At 39.3% G+C, this 24,456-nt stretch overlaps 1 protein-coding gene across 1 annotated transcript in view; it reads left to right on the forward strand.

The window, feature by feature from the left end:
- Nucleotides 1-23,834, forward strand: part of CSMD1 (CUB and Sushi multiple domains 1) — a 5,088,256-nt gene extending 5,064,422 nt beyond the window's left edge. The window contains exons 69-70 of the mRNA XM_069235813.1: nt 11,562-11,694; nt 18,968-23,834. Coding sequence (XP_069091914.1) covers nt 11,562-11,694; nt 18,968-19,127 — 293 coding nt within the window. The 3' untranslated portion in view covers nt 19,128-23,834. The remainder of the gene's footprint in view (nt 1-11,561; nt 11,695-18,967) is intronic.
- The last annotated feature ends 622 nt before the right edge of the window (nt 23,835-24,456 follow it).

Genomic DNA, 24,456 nt, shown 5'->3' on the forward strand with positions numbered 1-24,456 from the left:
ATTTCCCAGTACAACGATCTGTGCGTGGATTTCCAACCTTGGTCCACCAGCTTCATCTGTCAAGGCCCCAGGAACTGGATAGGGCACCACTTGGAAGGCCAGGAGTCTCAGCAGTGGCTTCAGGTGCTGGCAGAAAGAAGTCTTTGCTGTCCCTGAGACTTCAACAACAGGAGGCAGCTCAGTTTCAAGCCATTTGAGAGTCCTTCACAATCAGGAAGGCACACAGAGTCCAGTCTTTGTCCTCTTGCACAGGCAGAAGCAGCAACTGCAGGATAGCTCCACAAAGCACAGTCACTGGCAGGGCAGCTCTTTTTCCTCAGCTCTTCAGCTCTTCTCCAGTCAGATATTCCTCTTGGTTGCCAGAAGTGATCTTAAGTCTGTGGTTTTGGGTGCCCTTCTTATACCCATTTTGCCTTTTGAAGTAGGCTTACTTCAAGGAAAAGTCTCTCTTGTTTGTGAAATCCTGCCTTGCCCAGGCCAGGCCCCAGACACACACCAAGGGGTTTGGAGCCTTCATTGTGTGAGAGCAGGCACAGCCCTTACAGGTGTGAGTGACCACTTCTCCCCTCCCTCCTAGCACAGATGGCTCGTCAGGATATGCAGGCTACACCCCAGATCCTTTTGTGTCACTGTCTAGAGAGAGGTGCAACCAGTCCAACTGTCAAACTGACCCAGACAGGGAATCCACAAACAGGCAGAGTCACAGAATGGTTTAAGCAAGAAAATGCTCACTTTCGAAAAGTGGCATTTTCAAACACACAATCTTAAAATCAACTTTACTAAAACATTGATTTTTAAATTGTTAGCTCGGAGACCCCTAAACTCCACATGTCTATCCGCTCCAAAGGGAATCTACACTTTAATCATATTTAAAGGCAGTCCCCATGTTACCCTATGAGAGGGATAGGCCTTGCCACAGTGAAAACCGAATTTAGCAGTATTTCACTGTTAGGACATATAAAACACTTTACTATATGTCCTACCTTAAACAAACACTGCACCCTGCCCATGGGGCTACCTAGGGCCTACCTTAGGGGTGTCTTACATGTAAGAAAAGGAAAGGTTTAGGCCTGGCAAGTGGGTACACTTGCCAGGTCGAATTGGCAGTTTAAAACTGCACACACAGACACTACAGTGGCAGGTTAGAGCCATGTTTACAGAGCTGCTATAGTGGGTGGCACAACCAGTGCTGCAGGCCCACTAGTAGTATTTGATTTACAGGCCCTGGACACCTCTAGTGCAGTTTATTAGGGAGTTACTAGTAAATCAAATATGCCAATCATGGATAAACCTATCAGCTATACATTTTACACAGAGACCATATGCACTTTAGCACTGGTCAGCAGTGGTAAAGTGATCAGAGTTCAAAAGCCAACAGCAACAGGTCAGAAAAAATAGGAGGCAAAAAGATTGGGGATGACCCTGCATAAGGGAAAAAGTCCAACAATCTACAAGACTGCAGACCTTCGTGAATTACTGCCCTCTTTGTCCCGTTGCTCTGCTACCTTCTGTCTAGGAACAAGGACTGAATCTTTAACTATGCCACAACCACCAGAGATACTCAAAAGGGCTACTTTCTTGGCCTCCTGTTCAGTGCCACAGGGGCAGAAAAGGCTTTCTCCCAATTGAACCTACACCTCAAAACAGCCTGAGTGATTCCTGACCCTCCAAGTGGTGCCCATCCATTCCTGGACCCTTGGAAGGGATGTTAAAGGGTTCCCAGCTAGCCAAAATCCAAAAAGTGGGGACTTTTTGCTAAAAACTGCTCAGAGAACCACAAAAAGATCGCAACCAATCTACTCACCTATCTGCCCGAGGTGCATTGCCGGTTGGTCTTTTTTTTAAGCATTGGCTGCACATTCTTAGGTCCATATTGCCCCCTATTTACAAAATTACACATTAGGCCCAATGCATCAGTTTTTGTAGGTGTATGTCAAAAACTACCTGCACTTGAACCGGCTGTGCCATGCAGTTAATAATGAATGAAGGGCAGGTATTCTGTCATAAAAACCCACGTAGGACTGACACAGTGATACTTACAAGTTTTTCAGTGTGTGACACATCTTTCAGATGCATCATGCTAAGCCCGTAATGCATCACAATGTCTATGCTGTTTGCCCAGGTGTAGTAAATGACCCACTGGTATTCTAATAGGAATCTGACCAGCTAAAGTCACTTAGCACACTGTAATCAGTAAGTAAATCACATTCCCTCAATGTGTAGAGGGCTGCCACATGTAACAATGATGTTGTAGGACCCTTTGACCAGCCTCTGAACATGGCACCTGAGATATTAACATCCACTGCAGCAATGCAATGTGATGCTGTGTACTCCATGGAAGGTTTGGGCCAGGATTGTCTCATCTCCATGTGGGAATGGGTCCCCAAGTCCAGCCAAGCGTACTCAAACGCACAACAGGTAAGTACACACATAAGGAAGGTAACACATGATTTACCACTTTAAATTGCAACATATACACTGTAACTCACTGTCACACATACTCAGGTCTCTACATACACAGAAGAAGACTGTCAGTGTGACACATAGCCATACTGGATACATTACATCCAGGACTAATGTAAGACTGTACAAGGTGCTATTCCACCATTTAACAATCTTTTATATTGGTCTCCATATAATAGACTACTTGCATGAGTCAGAACTGACACATCATCTCTGATTTTTGATGCATTGCTTAAGTTGTGTCATTTATAAGGCAAACATTTGCAATGCACCACTTTTCAGGCTGATGCACTGCAGCAGTTCCCACTGAAGCATCACAGTTTCTGACTCATCCTTAGATCTTTACACCATTGTGTCCCCTTTTGTAAATATGACGCATCCATGATGTCGTAACCTGTATTGATGTGGTGCAAGAACTTTTGACGCATCGCTCCAGCAACGCAGCAATTCGTGAATTCTAGTAAATGAGGGCCTAAGTCTGAACATAGAACTCTTCACTATGGCTTCCTCACAAAGCTATCCAGTGATGCTGTCTCATTGGACACCTCCTGCAACCTTGACCCTCTGAACTTTAAATTCTTGGAACATTTTTCTCAAGAATTTTCCTAAGTCTGAAGATGAGCGCTGACTAAGCCAAGTCCACTTCCTGTATCTGAACCGTGATCTATCACTGTCAGGCATGTTTTTTTACTTTTACATGGTCGTGCACCATGAGATGTTCATGGTTGGTGCTTTGATCTTTTAGGCATTATAGGCCATGAGCTAGGACCCTAATATTATGCCATTGGTAGCACTCGGGGGATGGGTTCTAACATGATTTTTTTGCAAGGTATGGATTCCTAAAGATGGAAAATATGTGATAGCAAGGCATTACTCTATACCTTTTGTCTGATATTATTGAATTAGCCACCATAGCTGAAAAAATTAATTGCATATTTTTGATAAAAAGCATACAAATTCATCATAATATGTGGAAAAATAAATCAAATTCCACCAGATTGGTTAAATTAAATATCATTGAAAAATATTCATGATTATTAATTGTAATAATGAAAATATAGTCCTTAAAGTATGAACAATAAAACTTAATTGTATTTCTCATATATTGACATCGATTATATGCATAATTTTCACTGTTTCACTATTCACCTATTTCATACACCTTCATTATGTCGGATACTGAGTCTTGAGATGCCTTTTTTGCTGTGGAGAGACTAATGAGATTAATAAGATCATGTGGCCCAACAAATCGGTTTATTCAGCTTTGAACAGCTCTCATAACAGGATCTTAGTCTTTTTCAATTAGTGACTTATGTAGGTCTGCATGAGTAAAATCTGATCTGTTGTCACAAACCATTTCTCTAATCTGACCCCAAATGCTCTTCTGTTTTCAGCCATCATATAATATTCTTTCACAGCAACCCTTTGAGGTTGAACCTTGTTTTACCACCCAGAACCTTTGTGTCTTTGTGGACCATTACCTCTATTGCTTGATCGACTGGAATTCATCCAAACAGATTAAACAGATCTAACAGTAGAACAGAAAAGCATCCTGTGATGAAGTTGTGGTGTATCACTGGATGTTTCACTGCATTTAATGTCATTTTGTCATAGTATACAGGAAGATATCTAGCGTAGTTCATCCCGCCTTGCTCAAAACACCTTGGGATCATATGGGGGTAAGATGTAAATGCCAATTTGCTTCTGGAGCACCATGCAGCAGAGCCAGCAAGACATTGTCAACAAGATCCACATATGACTTCCAAAATGCAGGGAGATCTCTATTGTCATGACAAAGATGTTCCACAAATACATCTCAAAACTGTTTCACTTTAGAAAAGGCCACATTTTGAAAACAGTCACCTAATCTTTGTTGGCAGAGGTCTTTTGCAAAGTCATTAACATCCTCAGTAAATGAGTAGACTGCCTGAATTTTCTCTTCCTAATTCTTCTTCACCCATTGGATAAATTCCAACCAAGCCAGTCTCAACATAGCTTCCTACTTACACTTGTGTATTTGAACTGGACTATTGTACGTACAACCTTCTAATACTGATGATTTTGATCAGTATGCTACAGTGTCTCCTTCAATGCAAAGGTGGTGAAGGGCAGCGCCCTGAAAGTGTTTTCCAAGAATGGACATGACATTGCAAATGGTATGAAAGGTGCCCATTTGAAGCACGATTCATTCTCTTGTATGCTACTTTATGTTTCTAAAAGATCTCAGTTGCTTTTGCTTAGAGAGTTTGATCTACGACCACTACAATTTTCAGCAAATGCAGGGATTCCCTTATCAGATCTGATTGTTTGAAAATGTCACAAACAGTTGTCAACTCAGTTGCAGGGGCATTAATGGTGGCCAAGTAGGCAGTGGAATCCTGTGATACAGTAACTAGGCCTCTAGTACAGATGTTAAATCCTGTCAAACTTGGTATTATCCGTGCAAGGCTCGCTTCTTGTCTTGTAACACCAGATTATGTTCTTATTTTGTGCAAGATTCAAGTGGGCAACACATTTCGGCATAACTTTGGTACTTGTCATGGATGCTGAGGCCCAACTTGTTCACCGGAAACATACATAAACAATTATTTAGTATTTGTGGTGGTCAATGTTCTTTGCTTTTGCTTCTCAATGCTTGTGAGAGGAGCTTTAAAAGGTTGTGGTTGAAACAACTTAGGCTGGACGGCTATACCGTTGACTCAATGAGCTGTCCCCTTACCAGTTAAAATCTCTTCCAGCCTATCAATGTTATCCCATGCTCAGTTAGTTAAGACATGAGGCTGAATGTGGGCTGGAAGAACAATTTGCTCATTTAAGGGTAACAGCGAGTTTCTGAAGACACAAGGCGGTATCATTTTCTTCCATTTGTGACTATGGAATCCCATGACAAAGTCTGTTTAGAGTGTGAATGATTGAAATATTGACTGTCAGTGTTTTTGCAGCATAAGGGAGCAACAATTGCTTTGGGGGTTTCTGCTGGCCATTTGTGACTGCATATATAATGCCCAGACTGAATGATTGCATAAATAAGGTGACCCCTTTGGACGACTTTGTGTTTTCTGGTTTTCCACTCAACTCAGAAATCCTAATAGGAACTGTTTAAGGTAATCAGGCACCGTAAATGAATCTTTATCAACGGCTGATGGATGATATGCCATGGTGTTGATATCAAGTTTGTTTTAATCATTGTTGTAATGTGTGATGATGTTTGGTTAATGACCTTGTTCATGTCTGTTGGCTTCACTTTTAAAACTGATAATTCTCTTTTCAAACTCTGTTTGTCTCTTACAACGTCTTGTAGCATGACACTAGCAGGTTGGGCCAATAATTTATTGTGGTTGTCTGGAAATATATAGAGGCTATCACCAAACTCGGAGTCCAATGTTCTTTAATATGCTTCTAATATGCTTCTTGGTTGATTTGTCTATTCCCTGTATTCCATGCGTGTCATGAGTGTTTCAAGCCTTTCAGTGAGAGTCGTCAAACGTATTACCTCTTTGTTAAGAATAAACACAGTTCTAATATATTGAAATAGTTCATCATATGCTTAATCTCTCATATTTTTGTAGTGATCATTGGTTTGAATGCGAGATGCACGATCTTCCTCCTTTGCTTTAACCCTTGTGTAGTTCCTATGACATGATGTATGATAATGGGCTTCTTCAGCCATTCTGTCCCATGCATACTCCTAAAGCATTTTGTCAACTCTAAGATCTGTGGTCTTGATGTTCCTTTGTAGCATTGTATCTTTCCACAAAATATACATTCTTCAGCATACATGTTTGACTTTAATGATGTTCTTCTGTTTAAGCATTTACTCGTGTACTCACTCGTTCCAGCTTCATCACTGACACTTGCTTCAGCTTTTCTCTAGTCTGTAAATCTCTCTTCACAGTAAACAGATTCCTACACTGGTAAAATACTTTGGGAAATGTGTTGCTTTCCACATTTCTTGCAATGTCTAACAGTGGAATGTGATTCCTTACTTTAGCTGCCTCTAACAAAGTTTTCCATGAAGAGTAGTCCTGCAGTCTTGTCAGTGTAACTCCATGGTGGACATTTGACCATAAATTAATTATGCACTGGGGATCAGAGGGACAGGATGTGCTTGTTCCAGTCTTCTTTGTGATGCTGCACGGTCATTCACCACCTGCTCTGGAAAAAGAAATCAATTTAAAAATGTATAACTATTACTTGGTATACTTAATATGATCGTAATGGCTATTATCATTATTATCAATTTATATAATCAAAGTTACAGTAATTGTTATTTGTAATAAGTAAAATTCACAATATTAAAAATTATGAAAAAAATCCATTTACTTCACAGTATCTTAGCAGTGGAGTGGGAACTCACAAAAATCAAAGAGTTATGACTTCCCATCACATATTTTCCATCTATAGGCATCCATATCTTGCCAATAAATCATATTAGAACACAACCCCCAAGTGGTGCCAATACCATGGTTGGCTGAAGGCCTTTTAGTTGTCACTAAAAAATTTAAAAATGTATAACTTCAGCCCTACTCATTGTATTTGTGGTGTTTTGGTGTCAAATAATTTATTAAAATGTAATTTATTTTTCTAAATTATTGTGTGTTTTTTTCTTGTGTTTTGTTTTTACTTTATTTCTGTTTGTTTGTTACATAAGTACTTTATGCATTGCCTGTAAGCCAAGCCTGACTGCTTTTTGTGGGAAGCTGCCCAGCTTTAAGCACAAGTTAAATTAATGATTTAGTGGACTGTGTCTGTTGCTTGACCAGGTCTCACAACCCAGTCCACCAACAACCTGATTTTCTAACAAACACTTCAATTGACAATGTAATTTATCTCACTGCAGCAGTTTCCCACACATAAGAATAAACTACCATTTATTAACCATCCTTGAATTCAACATTAGGGTACGTCAATACCAGGACTAGAGTCCTGATTATAAGTTGTGTGGAACTGGAGATTCGGGGCATTATTTACCACGTTTAGTAAAATCATTACCCTATTGTGAAGTATTACCAGGTTTGGTAAATATCTCCTCCTCTAAAGAGAGGAAATTTGAATAGAAAACCTTCTGGGCTTACATAGGGAATTACGTAGGGACTTTAGACCAATATTTATGAGTCACATATGTTATTTCCTATTCCAGGCCCAGAAAATGATAATGATCGGTAACTGGGGTGAATCTGTACCTCTGGGCCTGCAATCTGCCACACAAGTTACCACCAATATGGAATGAATGCCACCATTTATGAAATACATCTACCTATCTAACTATATATTTATACTTATTTAAATTGTATCTATTGTATCTATTTATTCTTATCATATGAGCAGAAAAAAATGCTTTTACTTTCCCAATGATAATTGTGCATGACCTCGTCTCCTTATATATAAAGAGGTGTTTCTACATTTTCTTGTTGACAGATAAAAGGGAGCAGGCACCTGCACATTTTTAAAGAATGTGCAAGAGTGATGTTTTTCTTCATTACAAAGCAAAAAAAAAATCAATTAACATACCACAATATTCTAAACTACTATTATATCACATTTTGTAAATCTTTTTTTCTGATTACCATGCATTCATAATTTAGGTAGATTCTGCTTAACCACTCATTTAATGTACTACAGTATCAAATATTTTACTATAATATGAGCATAGCTACAATTAATTAGATATGTGTGACTAACATGTAATGATTTATTTTGAGAGACAACATAATATATGTGTTAGAAATTGGGAATCTAGGTGGCAGAGGTATGCACCCTGTCCAAGTACAGACTACAATCCTAGTGAGGGTAGGTCAGATACACATGTTAAAATAACCTGTACTCACCTTCTGGTAACTTGGGACAGAGCAGTTAGGCTTAACTTAAGAGGCAATGTGTGAAGCATTTGTGCAACACTTCATTACAGTAACACAATAAAAGAATCAAAAACAGAGAGAATATTTGTCTGAGTAAAACAAGATTAAAACAACAAAAATCCAATAAGTATAAGTCAAGTTTAGATGTAAAAAACAGTGCTTAGAAGTCACTAGCAGTCAAAAGGTTACTTGAGGTCGCGAGGGACTGATGCAAATCCAAAGTTCAGGCTAACTGCAATAGAGGGTAGGCCAGCTAGAGAACCCACACAGGGTCTGCTGAAACAGTACCTTTGAAGGAGCAAAGCGTCAATGTCAAGGGCACGATGTGTTGGTTTTTGCAGCAGAAATCAACTGCAAAATCCTCTTCTGAGGCCCAGGGCTAAAGGGGGGCACATCAGGCAAGGGTAGGACTCACAGACAGCGAGTCCAGAAACACCAAGAGAGTTGTATGCAGACTTTGATGTCTCTGAGACTGCAGGAGAACAGGGGGCAAGCCAACAAGCCCTTGGAGAATCTTGGGTTCAAGGAGGTAGAGAACGTGCCCAGTCCTTCTTACTGCAGACAAGAAGCAGCAGGCCAACAAAGCAAAAGTGAGTAGCAAAGTAACAGTCTCTCCTACAGCATATCAGTCCTTCCTGGCAGAGTGTTCTTGTTTGGTGGGGTTTAGGGTCCAGTACTTATACCCAAATGTGGTTATAAAGTGGGGGAGATTTCAAAGAGGACTTTGAACATCACAAGGTTCCTGCCATTCCTTCCTTGGGTCAAGACTCTCTATAGGGGGTTATGCAGCCCTATGTATTTGGAGAGACACAGCCCTTTTCAGGAGTAATTGAGGCAGTGCAAAGCTCCACCCCCCATCAAGCTAGTTAATAGCCGATCACCCTGGTGATAGGTCATCAGGATGCAAATGTCACACCACAGCTCCCTTTGTGTGTGACTGCCTAGAGCAATGCACAAAGCCCAGCTGTCATCCACCCCAGACATGTATTTAGAGACAGGCAGAAGCACAGAATTGTTAAAGTGAGAAAATGCTGACTTTCTAAAAGTCATATTTTCAGACTTACAATTTGTTATCCAACTTCAGCATAAGTTGTGATTTTAAATTGTGATTCCAGAGACATCATACTCAAAAAGTCCATATTTTTCCAATTGGAAATTACACTTAGATGTTTTAAGGTAATCCCAATGTTGTTTTATGGGAGAGGAGATAGGCCTTGCTATAGTGAAAAATACTTTTGAGACTGTTTCACTAGCTGGATATGTTAAACTTATAATTACATGTTAACTTTTTTAAATACACTGTACCTTGCCTATTAACTAGTCCCTATCTTAGGGGTGACTTACATGTAAAAAACAAAAGTAAAGGTTGGGTGTGGCAAGTGGATGCACTTGCCAGGTCAAATGTCACTTTAAAACTGCACATACAGGTTAACCAGTGGCAGGTCTGAGACATGTTTGCAGTGCTACTGTTGTGGGTGACACAATCAGTGTTGCAGGCCCACTAGTATCATTTAATTCACATGCCTCGGGCACCTATAGTGCACTCTACTATAGACTTACAAGTAAATTAAATATGCCAATTGTGGATAAGCCAATGTTACCACATTTTAAGGAGAGAGCACAAGCAGATTAGTACAGGTTAGCAATGGTAAAGTGCACAGTGTCCTAAAGCCAACAAAAACAAGGTCAGAGAATGAGGCAGAGGAAGGCAAAATCTCTGAGAGTGATAGTGCAGAAAGGGCAATTTCCAATAATAATTAACAAATCAACCATTTTCTGCGGCTGTTTTGGCATCCGTGTGATCAAAGTCTTGAATTGCAGTTTTTGGGGATGAACAGCATGGTTTCAAAACGATCACACCAAAGTCGGGTTCCTAATATAAGTACTTATGGCAAGGGTAAATAATTGTATTTAATTTGGGATCATTTAGAAAGGCAGATATGTCACTGAATATCTTCAGTGGGCACACGTCTTTTGGACAAACTGTGGATAATTTCATTGGTGCCCATAAACAACATATAGCTGGGATACCCTTTTCTAATAAAAGAGGAGTGAACTTACATTCCTGAACAATAAGCACCACTTTAAATCTGGTGGAGACCAGAGTACACTCTCAGAATATTCCTTTTTTTTAATAGAGTCAGAGCCTACAGTGGCCACTATCTGCAGGAATTGTATGTACTGTATTATTTATAAAAAAAGAAATATCCAAAATTCCTCTGTATTTTTTAATTTCACTCAGGTATCCCATGCTCAATACTACTGACGATTTTTCAAACTGCACTGCAAATTATATACTGATTCAGGGATGATGAACACATCTTTAAGACCTTCTGATGCAGCTGTTTGGATATGTATATCTAGGCCTATAAAGCAATTAATTGTAGCATTTGTTTTCAAGGTTCCTCTAGTTGTATTATTTTAGCAGGTGAGCCCCAAAATATTTTACACTCCATTACAGTTTCTATATTATTTATACTTTTAATAGTAAGTCTCTATTGTATTTGACTCCAATCAAGGCTTATGTATTATCATCTTCGAAGGTCTATTGTGTAAAGCTCTATACTTCTCATTTTATGATATTGTTTTTCCAGACTACTAACAATGTGATCAATGGACAAAGTTGCCTTAACTCTTCCTTAATATTTAATGATTAAGCTAGCTACAAAAGGACTATGCACTTAAAGCAAGAGATATTTTCAAAGACACAAAACTGTGTTGTTTTATGAAGTTATGGGCTTATACAGTAATTTAAGAAAACTCACCTGAAATGTCTATTTTGCCACAAGAATAGACATCAGTAAACAGCTGGATCTGGCAAAGATATATTTTTAGACCATCAACATATTGTAAGCATTGTCTGGTTGAAAAAGATATAGAGGCAAGTTGTTTTTATTTTACTCCAGCGAACAGCCAGGTTGAGCATAATGCACTATTATTAATGCTGCCTTGTGAGGCATATTTTGTGAGTGACGCCTGTGCCATGCAAGTGGACATGACTTTGTGGTTTAAAAGTTATATGGTAATGAAACCTTTCTTAGTTTTCTGTAATAAAAATATAATGAAAAAATATCCATACATTAACAATTGATGACATTGTGCCCACAGGGACAGAACACTGCTGAGAGTTCTTTGTGGTAAAATGATGTGTTTGTTGGTGGTTACATGAATTAGTTTTGGCATTGAATAAACTGACCATTATTTAGAAGTGTTTTAATAAAAGGCTTACTTCATTTTCAGGTTCTTCCAGTACAGACACAGACACATCAAATACGTACTATGGAACAAACAGCAGTTCCGTTGCAGCTGCAATCCTCGTACCTTTCTTTGCCCTTATACTATCAGGGTTTGGGTTTTACCTATACAAACACAGGTATTGTTATACTCATGCTGATTATGTTGAACTAACTTTATAATGTATGAATTAGCTAGATCATTTTCCTTTTCAGTTTGCAATTCTTATATTTCTTATTAGCTTATAAGGTCATCAGTTGTTGAATTATGACAAGCATGGAAGAGTAGATTCATATATAAATTAGTATCCACAAGTTGAAGGTTTGTTTGGCTGAATTAAATTACAATCTTAGGCCAGATAATCATTTTCCCATATAACTAAATATAGAACCATTTTGGTTATTTCACTTTGTCTTTGAAGGAATACACTGCCTTCCATGATTGTTATGTGTTCTTAACTAGTGGAGCTTTACATATATTGTGATACAAGAATATCATTGTCAGATGACATAAATGTTACATTTTGTAATAGAAAATCTAAATGGAATGACAAAATGGACTGATACTTTTGTAAACAATACTGTTTCTGATTTTACTGCAGTACACAATATTCTGACATACAGCCTTTCGTGCAAGCAATAGACCAAAAGGAGCTACCATTTTTGCATACTTTGCATGTGCATTATTGCATTACTTTCAAGCAGAGTGATTTGTTAGTATAACCTCATAGTTTTACATTTAACAATAAACACCTCAGGAAAAGGGAGATGTGAAAACCTGAAAAGGCAAAGTTGACCAGTGGCAATGCGTGTTGGCTATTTATGTCAGTAAATTAAGGACAAACAATATGTTATTAACAACCTTTCCCATAAGTGTTCCATATTGCACTTATATAATTTTTACTGAATATGCTCATTATAATAATCTATTTGTGGATGTTGGTCTATGTCACAGATATTGAGAACTGTTTTAAATTGAAATGACAATAAGTAAGATACTTGCTGTTTTCTGTATTACACAAATGTAAGAATTGTTTTTCTGTGGCCAGTCATCCATATTATTATGTGCTTTGTTGTTAAACAATCACACAACAAAAGTTATAAACATCGTCACTGCAGCACCAATGTTGTTCTTGATTTTTGAAGTGTAATTACTGACATTACAAGAGTGTGAGAAACTGGGGCTGATTGCAGAGGCCCCATAACTTTTTGCCCCCATTTTCCACTTTATGCTGGTGTTTTCCTGACTCTGATGGTGCCCTGGGTACTGCTAACCAGTCCCAGGGCCTGTGCTCTGTGTAAAATGGATATGCAAATTAGGCTAATTATAATTGGCTAAGTAAACCTACCTATAAGTCCCTAGTATATGGTAGGGCATGTAGGTTTAGGGACCACAGCATAGGTGGTGCACACCTAGGTGCATTGCTGAGGTGCCCAGTGTCATTTTAAAAGCAAGCCTGCCTTGCTGGCTGCTTTTAAATTAAAGTTATATGCAAATTCGACTTTGGAATTAAAGGTACTTCCAAAGTCTTAAACTACCTTATTTTTACATATAAGTCACCCCTAAGGTGTGCCCTATGTGCCCCTAGGGCTGGGTGCCATGTAACTATAAGCAGGGACTTTATAAAAATAGATTTATAAGCCCTGGTGAGGTAAAAACAGCCAAATTCGTTTTTCCCTCATTGAAGTAAATGGCCTTCATAGGCTAGAATGGGCAGACTTTATTTTAAATTTTAAAGTCTCCTTAAATGTTACATACCAAGAATTTGGTATCAAATTGATTGTTATTATAAATCCCACCACTTCCAGTTGTTGGATTTAATATAACTAGTGCAGGTAAAAAGTTTAGACTTTACCTAAAAAGTTGCCAATTTCAGCTCTGCATTGTTTTTGCTGCTGTGCTCTGATTGGCCAGCCTGCAGCAGCTTCTGCCAGGCTACTTTAATGAGGTGTGAAGTGGCCTGACTTCACACAAAGGAATGTGCTTGGGGGAGAGAATCTCCCCTCAGCAGATGGTGAGGCAGGAAGGGGGAGGGCTGCCAAACTGGTCTTCAAAGGCAGAGAAGGACATCTGGAGCACCCAGCAACACCCCCACATCCTGCAACCCCAGACAGCTAGGTGCCCCCTTGATTAGATTAGGAGAGGGCAGGAGAGGGGTGTGTTTATGATTTTTAGCCACACCAGTGGGTGGGCTCAGCCAGATCTCTCCTCCAAAAATCAGATTCATCCATTTTGGATTTTTAGAGACTGTTGCCTTCTGGGATGGATTTTTGCCACACTTCCCAGGAAGTGGTCATCACAGGGGGACGACCCTGTCCCTGATTGGAGGACCAGGGCCCCCCTGCTTTTCGCCCAGGAGCAAGGATAAAACTGGCAGACCTGCACCCACGCCTGAGATCCCCACCAAATTTCAAGAAGAAGGAACTACAAGAAGAAGAAGGACTGCCCTGCTGGACCCCTGGCCTGCACCTGGACCCTGCACTCAGAAAGACTGCACCAGCTGCACACTTGGGCTTCACCACAAGAAGGACTTTGCCTGGCTTCCACTGGTTCAAGGAGGGACTCCCTGTTTGCTACAGGTGAAAAATTGCTAACCAGAGTCCCCTGCACCAACTCCTGAAAAAGTGATCAGCTGACCACTGTCCAGTGGCCAAAAAGGAGTTTGTGCCAGGTGTATTCTGGGAGTTGAAGTCCGCACTTCCCAAGGACCATCACAGAACTTCTGGACCCTTGGGGTGAGCTGTGGACCCCAAAAGAACCTTAAAAGAACATCTGGGTGAAGCCCCAGAAGTTTGGAAAAGATTGGAGAATTTTTGGAAAAAAGCTCCATAAAGTGACCGACCCGACGCGGAAATTCTAGCCGGCTTGCCTCAACCGCGACCCGGCCTGACTTCGTGGTTCGTCCCGGTAAAGAAAAACATCCAAAAAAGAGACTAAGTCTGAACGTAAAAAGTTGACCGGGACCTTCCAGCCATCGTATCCGAGAAGGGCTCCACGGACGTCGGATCAAGATCCAGGTTTACCCCGGTCGAAGGATTTTCATCTCGAAAAAACGACTAAGTCCGAAGGTAAAAATCACCACCGAGGAAACCGACTTCGCGTATCCGGACAAGGGCTCCAGGAGGTCGGATCCAACTGGCAGGTTCGTCCCGGTGAAGAAAAACTTCAAAATAAAGACTAAGTCAGAAGGTAACTTTTTAACCGAGGCCTCCCGCGACCTGTAGCCGAGCAGGGCTCCATCGCGGTCGGCCTGAAAGTTTGACTTTGCCCCGGTCCTGGTGCAACCAGATGACCCGATTGGCGCTTTTTGTTTCTAAGCGCTAGAAAATAATAATACTTTAAAAATTCATATCTCCGGTTCCCCTGAACTGATTTTAATCGTTTTTGTGTCATTTTAAAGATAAAAATATAAGCTATTTTTATAAATTGGTTTTGGATTTTTAAACTGTTTCCTGTGTTTTATTTAATTACTGTTTTGTGATATCTGAATGCTTTACACTTTGTCTCCTAAGTTAAGCCTTGACGCTCGATGCCAAGCTACCAAGGGTAGAGCTGGGATTAATTTATTGAGACCTAACTGTACTTATGTGGAGGTTTGTGGCTTGTTGCTAGGTGTAGGTACCTACCTGCCCTACCAATAACCCATTTTCCAACAAAGAGGTATCATTTCTGACAACATCATATCAACAATAAAGGGGCTGTAGAAAATGTGTGTTAATAATACCCACTTTAAAGCTTGTGTGAACAATACACACTTCATTGCATAAGTGCACATAGAAAACAACTTTTGTAAATATACAAAGGCGTAGTTTCTGAGGTGTCTCGACTCCCAATCCCTCCTATGACATCTCTTGTGGCTGAGCTCCTTTTCGATAGTTGTGGCACTTGGTGCTTGCATTTTCATTACTTTATTCCTCAACAGGTACTCAGACCAGGTTTGCTTCCTCTTTAACCCATGTAATGTCTTAATGGCTCCTCTGAGGGAACCTAGAAAATAGCCCAAATATAGTGATTTAAAAAAACTAAAAAGAAGTACTATGAGAAAGTATTTTTTGCTAAGAATGAACTCAACAAAGGTTTCCTTGCAGCTTTCAGGAATAGACAGGCTGTTTTTACAACAATTTTTCCATTTTTTAAAACTGGTAGTGAAATATTCCTATTTGTTCTAGGTTTGGCCTTCTTCTAGTTTTTGGTGGAAACAGGTGTGAAATCCATGTGTGAACTTGGAATACTTCACATTTACAGAAAGTAGACAGCAGTCTGAATTTTGTAAGAGGTCATTTTTATAGATCACCCATAGCTTTCCCAAAAAACACTAATTGTTCAAATGAAAAATCACTGAGAAAAAAATAGAAATAGGTGATGTTTTCATCTGTATTTTTTTGGGCCAATGGCCAATTTACAAAGGTTATATTCCTTTATACTTGTCAGTTCCTTCTGGTTGGGAGGAAATACAGTGTTTTTTGATCGTCCAAAAGCATGTGCTACCCAGAGCCCACAACTCTGCTTCAGCATAGTATGATTTTTCATTGTGATGCATGAGAAATAAAACAGGATCGATGTGTTTCAGTGTTAAAGCCTTGTTTATATATATATATATATATATATATATTTTTTTTTTTTTTGTTTAATGTATTTATTTATTTCACTTTTATTAGTTTAACATCTGTGGTCGGTGTGTCTGACATCGATTGGGGGGAAAAAAGAAATCTAAATGCAAGGGAAGATTTTTGTTCCCTCATGTCCCAACATTACTTTTATCTGAAGAATTTTCCCTTGCCAAATGGTGGACAAAAGTTTCATGTTCACCACACTACAAAGGTGATACAATGAACATGAATAGTTCATCCATCCCATCCAGCCAATTAATGGGTGGAAGAGATGAAACCCAGCAACATGTTGAAGGTCATGTATGTTGTGAGAAGTTTAGCCCCTGAGTACACCCCAGCTGTGACAATAGGGATCTTTCACTTCTGGTTTCCAAGGTTCCACCTACTGTGTACCATCAGCCAGTAACTAAGTACCACTTTTAGCACTTGTCTGTAAGAGCAGTAAAGCAGAGCAGTCCAAGTTTTATTCATTGAGGTGCTGTGGGTCTAGAATCTCAGAACTCGTCTACACCCACTTGGTGTATGCGATCGCAGACAGCCCAGAACTTCAGGATTTCTACTTTTTTATTTTTCCCTTTTCTTTAGAGGAGTGCACTATGATGCCCATCAATGGTCCAGGACTCTAGGGAGGCACTTCTTTGGGATCAGGGAATAACTTTACCGGAGGCCAGCTGGGCTCAAGCAGGTCCATTTGCAGGTCTAGGAAGATTCTGCTGTGGTGGATCGCAGGAAGGATTCTAAAGTTTGTTGAGCCCCTGTAGCTCAGAGCCATCTGACCCTTGGATCCATTCTGCCTGGTATGTAAGGAGCAGGTCTAGTAATCCTTCTCAGGGAACAGGGCAGTCATCAGGCAGCAGGGCAGTCCACTGGCAGCGGGGAAGTAATTCTTCTGTAGTCTCCATAGGTTCAGAAGTGTACTGGATGGTGGGTTTGAGCGTCCCTTTGTTGTACTTGGTGCCAGCTTTGAATTGGAAGAAATGTCTGGAGCCCCACCCCCCAAAGAAAAATATAGTTTTGAAATGCTCTGCCTCCCTGTCTAGGTTCCACTGGGTCGGGGGTCACAAAAGGCAAGTATGAAGTCTTTTGTGTGAGTGCTGAGGCAGCTACTGTGAAATGTAAGCAGGGCTGCGGAAAGTGCCCCCTCTTCCATTCTGCCAACACCAAGACCCTCTTTTTGTTACCATCTGGGGGTAATACACAAAGGCCAATTCCTGGATACAGGCTGCAGAGACCATTGATTAGGACAAGAAAATGCCAACTTTCTAAAAGTGCTGTTTTCATAATTGTCACTTAAAATCTGACTTTAACATTAAGGAGGATTTTAAATTACCATACTTTAGACACAAAACAATGAATGTTTTTCAACACAATTTATCATTTATTAAATGTAATAAGGTAACCCCAATGTTATTAAATCAGAGAAGAAGGCCTCACAGTAGTGAAAAACGGATTTGTGACTTTTTCACTACTAGGACATATAAAACTGAAAAGTACTTGTACAAATTTTGAAATACAATCCACCCTGTCCTATGAACTGTTTAGGGCCTATCTGGGAGATGTATATGCAATACAAAATGAGTTTTAGGCATGGCAAAGGGTTTAATTTGACAGGTCAAAGTGGCGGTTCAAACTCCATGCAAACTGTAATGGCAGGCCTGATGTTTTAATAAGCTACTAAAGTGGGTAGCACAGAAGGTGCTGCAGGCCCACTAGTAGCATTACATTTACAGGCCCTAGGTACAAATCGTACCACATTACTCGGCATGTATATGCCAATTGAATGTGTCAATCTGGGTGTAAGCCAATTTTACCATGTTCAGGGGAGCGAGTACAAGCATTTTTGCACTGTTTAGCAGTGGTAAGGTGCACAGAGTTGTCCTAAAACCAACAAAACCTAATTCAGGAAATAGGAGGGGTGAAGGCAAATGTTTTGAGGGTGACTCTGCAGAGCGGGCTAAGTCGAACACCCACTTATTGCTCAGCTGCCATGCAAAGTCATAAGGCTAATATTTTAGAGAGGCAAACTGTGAGAAATCTAGTGTAGAGGGAACCCAGGACAACGAGATGTTGCTGGGTTCCAAATGTGTCACCATGGTTCTTTCGCCTATGTTGTCCTTGTACCAATGTGCATTGGACCCTCAAAATAAGAGAGAAAATTCAAAAGGAGATCAGTCCAGAGCCCATCTCCTATCCCACCTAGGAGACCTTGGAGCACCCAAAGTTTTCCCTGCTTAGGGTGTGTGTTGAGTCTCACTGCTTACACAGGAAAGTACCAAGATTCTGTTGACTGACAGTTTCAACATGTTGCATATGCGTCTATCCCTCTGGGGACACCAGTAAAAAATATTTATATTTTCTCACTGCTCATGAGGATTTTGGGGCTTTACTGTCCAGAGGCACTGTTCTGTTTTCTGTGTTGCAGCCTCGGATGCTTCTTTTGTCTAGAACAACTGTACTCTGGTTTTCCATTGCACATACACATACATCACTATCGTAACAATGCAGAGCTCCCCGAGTCTCAACGTCCTATGGATCTCTTTCAGCTCTGTAGGAGTCTGTTACTAATCTATGTTGCATGTTTTTTTTTTGTATTATTCAAATTAATGTTTTTGTAAAGTGCACTAATGCAATATGGTGCAGCAAAGCTATATACAGCTGCTGAATAAAATGATAGTTCTGATGTTCCTTCACAGCACGATGTTCTCATAAAATTGTAATATTGTCCATTAGTATTTGATTTTAAAATTGCTGCTTTCTCCGTTGTGTGCAGACTGTGATAATCAGTGTCTCTTTTTTTCACAGAACAAGACCAAAAGTACAATACAATGGCTATGCTGGGCATGAAAATAGCAACGGGCAAGCTTCATTTGAAAATCCCATGTACGACACAAACTTAAAACCTACAGAGGCAAAGGCTGTAAGATTTGACACAACATTAAACACAGTCTGCACGGTGGTATAGCCCTATGTGTTTCATATGACTGAATCATAGCCATACTGTACCTCTGACAGACTCGCAGTAAGTCCTTTGGTGCCAGTTACCAACTTCTCGTCCTTTGCTTTGCTGCTGTGTTCTACCATCTTTTATCAGCATACAAGAACATGCAGCTAAACGTTTGGGCTTCAGGTGTCAACAGACTTCTGAGGAAGATAAGAAGAAATACGCTTGACATACCGATAATTGAAATGCCTGGCTGCATTTGCGTGAAATCAAGGCACATCGAAGGATACTGCCAAGTCATACAAATATGTCATATTTAATGCCTCAGACATTCGTACTTTTAGGTGGCTGGATGCCTTTCAATGCAATCTTCCAGGCACTTGGACAAGTCCTTGGTGTACTCAGAAAAATGATAGCTCCACCATATACGTTTTTTTATCCCTAGGAAAATAAACATTCGGAAGAAGTAAAGGTTTTCTTTTTTTAAGGGAAAATAAACACTTTTTTAAGGTTGCACATCTATCAAGACGCTTTATTCTACCATCACAGAGATTGTGTGACAATTTTGGAGACCAACAGAAGATCCTGAGTTCTGTATTTAAGAATGTGGGTGATTTGCAAGTTTCCCACTAAAATGTAATTTCAAAATATTACTGCACAACTCGTTTGCACTAGTGTGATATACATGACTAAGATACTGGTAAAACAAACAAAAACATACAGGGTTTATACACTCTAAACATTGTACATAAGCTATTGGCATTCTTATTTGAAGCATTTTATGATCCTTTATTTTTGATTCTATGATATGGCCTTTTACCTTTGGCACAGAGCGGCGATACTAAAGAAACAATTTGCAAATGTTTGTCTTATTTTCACTTGTTTATGCCGCACTGATGTCGAAATGTGTATCAGTACCCTCGATGATCAATGGACAACTATCAGAACAAACTGTTAATTTTCACTCACATTTCAAGGATTATTTCCTTAGGAGGGAACACTATCCAGTCCAGATAACACTGTTGCTTAGCAATTCTGTACTAATTATAGGTATTCTTGACTGTACTCGAGCAATTTTGACATGACATTTGCGAGTAGTCTAAAATTGCATTTGTTACTAGTTAGTTAGAGCAAATATTAATTAATGAAAGGTGCAAACTTGCCAGTCATGCAACTAAATGGCATATCACCGGTGGAAAATGGCCTACTCCCAGTGCAAAGTTGCTTGCCACTGGAGCAATTTTCGTGTTCTGGCCCTTGGTCTTTATTGTCCTCATCCTGCTTTGTAAAAGCAAGGGGTGAGCACCTATAGTAATGCTGTACGGTGTACTTAATGGCAAATAGTAATTTATTTTGCATAGCTATCAAAGCTTATGAGCCTCAGCTCACAACAGTCTTCCTTTATTCTTTCTGTTCTAATTATGTGTTATTAGCGTTAATATGCTGCTTTGAACATAATGAACAAAATGGGTTTGCAAACAGAATGCAAATGTTGCTTCGTTTAAGCAGATGCATATCAAGAATTTGTTAGCTGTATTTTTTGTGTGTAATCAAACCCTTGTTTAGCTTGTCCGATTTATAAAGTTTGACAACAGGGAGGGAAGCTTCTCACTCTTTCAAATGGACTGTCGTGGTAGTAGTGCAGCTAAAGTGTGCAGTCACATCCATAAGTGTTTTATGAAACCAAAACGAGAGGCCATGCTTCTGCGGATATGTAGCTCTGCAGGAAACCGAGAAACGCGAAACAGCAAAGTACTATATTTAAATTCTATTTGTACAAAAATAGGCTCAAGTCTTAAAGGCAGTTCTGCACGTCGGCCATTAAAGGCAACGTTTCATGTATTACACAAAATCACTAGGCAACACTGACAAGCAGAAAATCAAGAACAGAATGCAACAAAATAAGAACAGACGTCTGAAATAATAGTTTCTTTTAAAATACATAAGCAAGTTAGGGCTCTTCGTTGTAAAATGTTTAAGATAAGATTAAGGTCATTAGATAATTGTATTCAAACTGTCTAAAGGGTGCCTCCTTAATATAAAAAGGGAAAAAATGGTTTGGTGGCCGAACTTCATTCACGCCACAATACCACTAAAATGATATCAAAGTTGTACCACAACTGAAAAGAACACCACAAAATAGAGCAATGATCATTGTATAATATGAGACCATCTGAAAATGTGGAGGCGAATAAATTACTTTTAAAATATACATGCGATATTCATACAAATTTAGAGTAAGCATTTTAAAAAATAGAGCCTTGCGTTAAAATGCACCTAAAAGCTGTCGGAAAAAGGAAAAAGGGCTGACAATATCTGAGTGTGTGACATAGGCTATGTGACCCAGCTCTTCATGGTAGCACTTAATGGAAGGGAAGTAATGGCATGTGCTGTTCAGCAGTTTAGCATACGCAAAGCACAGTTCTGTATATTGTTAAATACTTAGGACCATATTTACTAACATTCTGCATCATGGTTGCACCAATTTTGTTCCGTACCCATGATGCAAAATTCTAATAGATATTTACAAAACCATGCAAGGGACTATTTGCGCCACCTTGCCTGGCTTTATAAGGTAAAAGGAATGCACTGCAGCAGCTTGCACTGCATTGCATTTCATTCCGGAATGAGTTCCATGGGTGAAACATGGGTGTTCCCAGGCAGCCACCTATGGATTTCATGCAATCCCCGATTTACTAAGGTTTGTACACCTAGGATTGCGTCATATTATTACCCCTCCCAGAGGATGGCGCGACAAGAAGAAAAGTCTTTTTTTCCCATAGTTATTTCCTCTTTCTGTTCTAATTATTATTATTAGAAAGAGGAAAATGTCTCAAGAGGCTGTTTTTGTGCAGGAAGGTATTCTTTCCTGTACAAAAACAATTCTCCTTGACCTTTGTGCTAGGCTGCCTGAAGTGCGCCAGGCCAGTGCAAGGAGAGAGAAGAAATGCTCCATATATTTTTCAAATGGATGGAGCATTTCTGCCTTCTCCCTTTCGCATAAGCAGCGCAGCAACATTGCTTGCTGCCCTGCCTGAACTTTTAGTAAACATGCCCCTTAGACTTCAAAATGGTTCGATTACCGATTGTGCCCTATGAAACTATGCAGAAAAGTATAGAATTATTGGCATGGGAGAAGCTGTTCAAACCATCTTGGTTTTGTGAAAGTGGGAGAGCCTTATTCTACAGAGATTATTTCACTTGTTGTTATAATATCCTCCTGTTTGACAATTTAAAAAGATTTGTTTTTCGGAACACTTAAAGCCTGCAGGCTGCAACACATGAAACGCATGTAAATATATTTGTTAACATATCAATCTACTAAAATACTTCTATTATAAAAATATTTCACAACCCCACATTACACTTTTGGCCCCAAGGTGTTTAATTTGGCATTTATTCAGCTTCTCTAATAAATCCATACAGATTGGAAATTAGTAGATTTTATCGATTAAAAAACGTTCGATTGGAAAAGTATTTTTGTCTTGCTATCAGACAAATAACGTCGTTTTTATCTTACATTCAAAACGGAATATTAAAGACAATCAGCAACATTTCCTGCCCCTGCAGAGTATATTGTCAGGTGATTAATGTATATGAAGAATGATGATAGACACCCAATGCTTTTCATTTTGGTGGCTCGGGCAAAAGCGGTCCCTACACAGGAGCGCTGGAAGAGTAACTTTTCTGGCAGTAATCACAAACAAAACACCAACGACAAGGGCAGACAAAAAAGCGAGCACGTGTTCTTAATGCTGACAAAGAGGCATAAACTGGCGTTTGCAGCTAATATCGTTTAAATTTTACCTTGCTGATTAATAATTCTTGGGAGTGACCTGATGTAATCGGACATTTAAATGAGAGAGTACTGCAATCTGTCACGAAGTGAAAACATTTAAAATGTTAAAACCAAAAACAACAATAATGTCTTAATTTAATTAATGGGGTATTGTAAAACATTGGAAGTCTGTTTCATCGATGTTATCAAATCAGTGCCTGTTCAAGATGAGTACATTTTTTAGTATGTTTTTCAAAGTACAAATAAGTTAGCATTTAATTTATGCTTCATTCTTGTTATAATTATTTCGGTCTCCTTTAAGACCAGTGATCACTTAAGTATGCAGTAGCAGCCAGGGTGTTTACTTCTAGTTGCACCTTATTAAGACGTCACTAGACTTCGGCCATGGAGGTGGGCCACAGATAAAGTATCTGAAAGGAAAAAGCAGGTTACGTACTTCAAAGTTTCAAAGAAAGCTTGTTATACACACCTTGCCTTTCTCCAGGCTGGCTGCAATAAGTTTTTTTTCTTGTGTAAAATATTTTGTTAACAAAATCAAAAGAAGAAAAAATAGAACGCTTTCCTTTTCCTTTCATTACGATCTCCATTCCCTTTTATCCATCGAGTCATCTCACTACATGCTGCTGACATAGATAGGTGCAAAATAACTTTTTGTACAGAGATATATTTTTATGGAGAATTTGTAAAATTATTGACTATGCTGTACTTTTCTGATTAATGTAGGTAAATTGTAAGTTTTTACCATAAAACATGTAACTCCCCCAATAATGTAAAATGTACCATCTATAGCTGATTTTTAGTTTCTTTTCTTAATTCACATGTAATAATATTTCTGTGGCCGTTAAAATACAACACTATCTTTTTGGCAAAAGAAGTATATATATATATATATATATATATTATAAAATATTGTAATATAGCCTGTGCAATGCCACCTATCTTGAAATCAAAGTTCTAAATAAATATTTAATTTTAGATTTTCAGCTTCTGAGTACATTTTCCTTATCATGACTTTTTACTTATTTTGGGAATTTCTATTACAATGGTTTAAAAGGGAAAGAAAATGAGATATTAAAGCGGCACCACACTGACCATCTATGTAATGTTCAATTATCATATGATACCTAACTAAGGTATCTATGATTGTATTTATAATATTAATTGAGAATTATACGTAGTGAGAACTTACTAAAATGAAGAAATGAAAGTTAAAATTGGTGTAATTGAAAGATGTACCTGAAAGCCTACAACTTCAGGACCTTTAGGAACTATACCTCGGGTAAACAGTGAAGTGTGGGGAATGCTTAGCTAGCTAAGTAAGAGGAGTGTCCTGGACAGGGCCCTATATGCTGGTGGGAATTTTTCAGGTGGGCTATAGTGTGGCGGTTTAGTCCACTAGAGACAGTAATGTTGGTGAGTGGGTTGGCATGCACAGTGTCTCCCTCTCTAAACACTGCATGGATCTTGTGTAAATTAAGAAACAGAGGGGAGAGAGTGGGGCCCACTGATCCTCTGCACAAGGCATGAAGAGTGCAGACACAGGCAGACAAG

The sequence above is a fragment of the Pleurodeles waltl genome, chromosome 5, assembly GCF_031143425.1.
Source record: "Pleurodeles waltl isolate 20211129_DDA chromosome 5, aPleWal1.hap1.20221129, whole genome shotgun sequence".
Lineage (NCBI taxonomy): Eukaryota > Metazoa > Chordata > Amphibia > Caudata > Salamandridae > Pleurodeles > Pleurodeles waltl.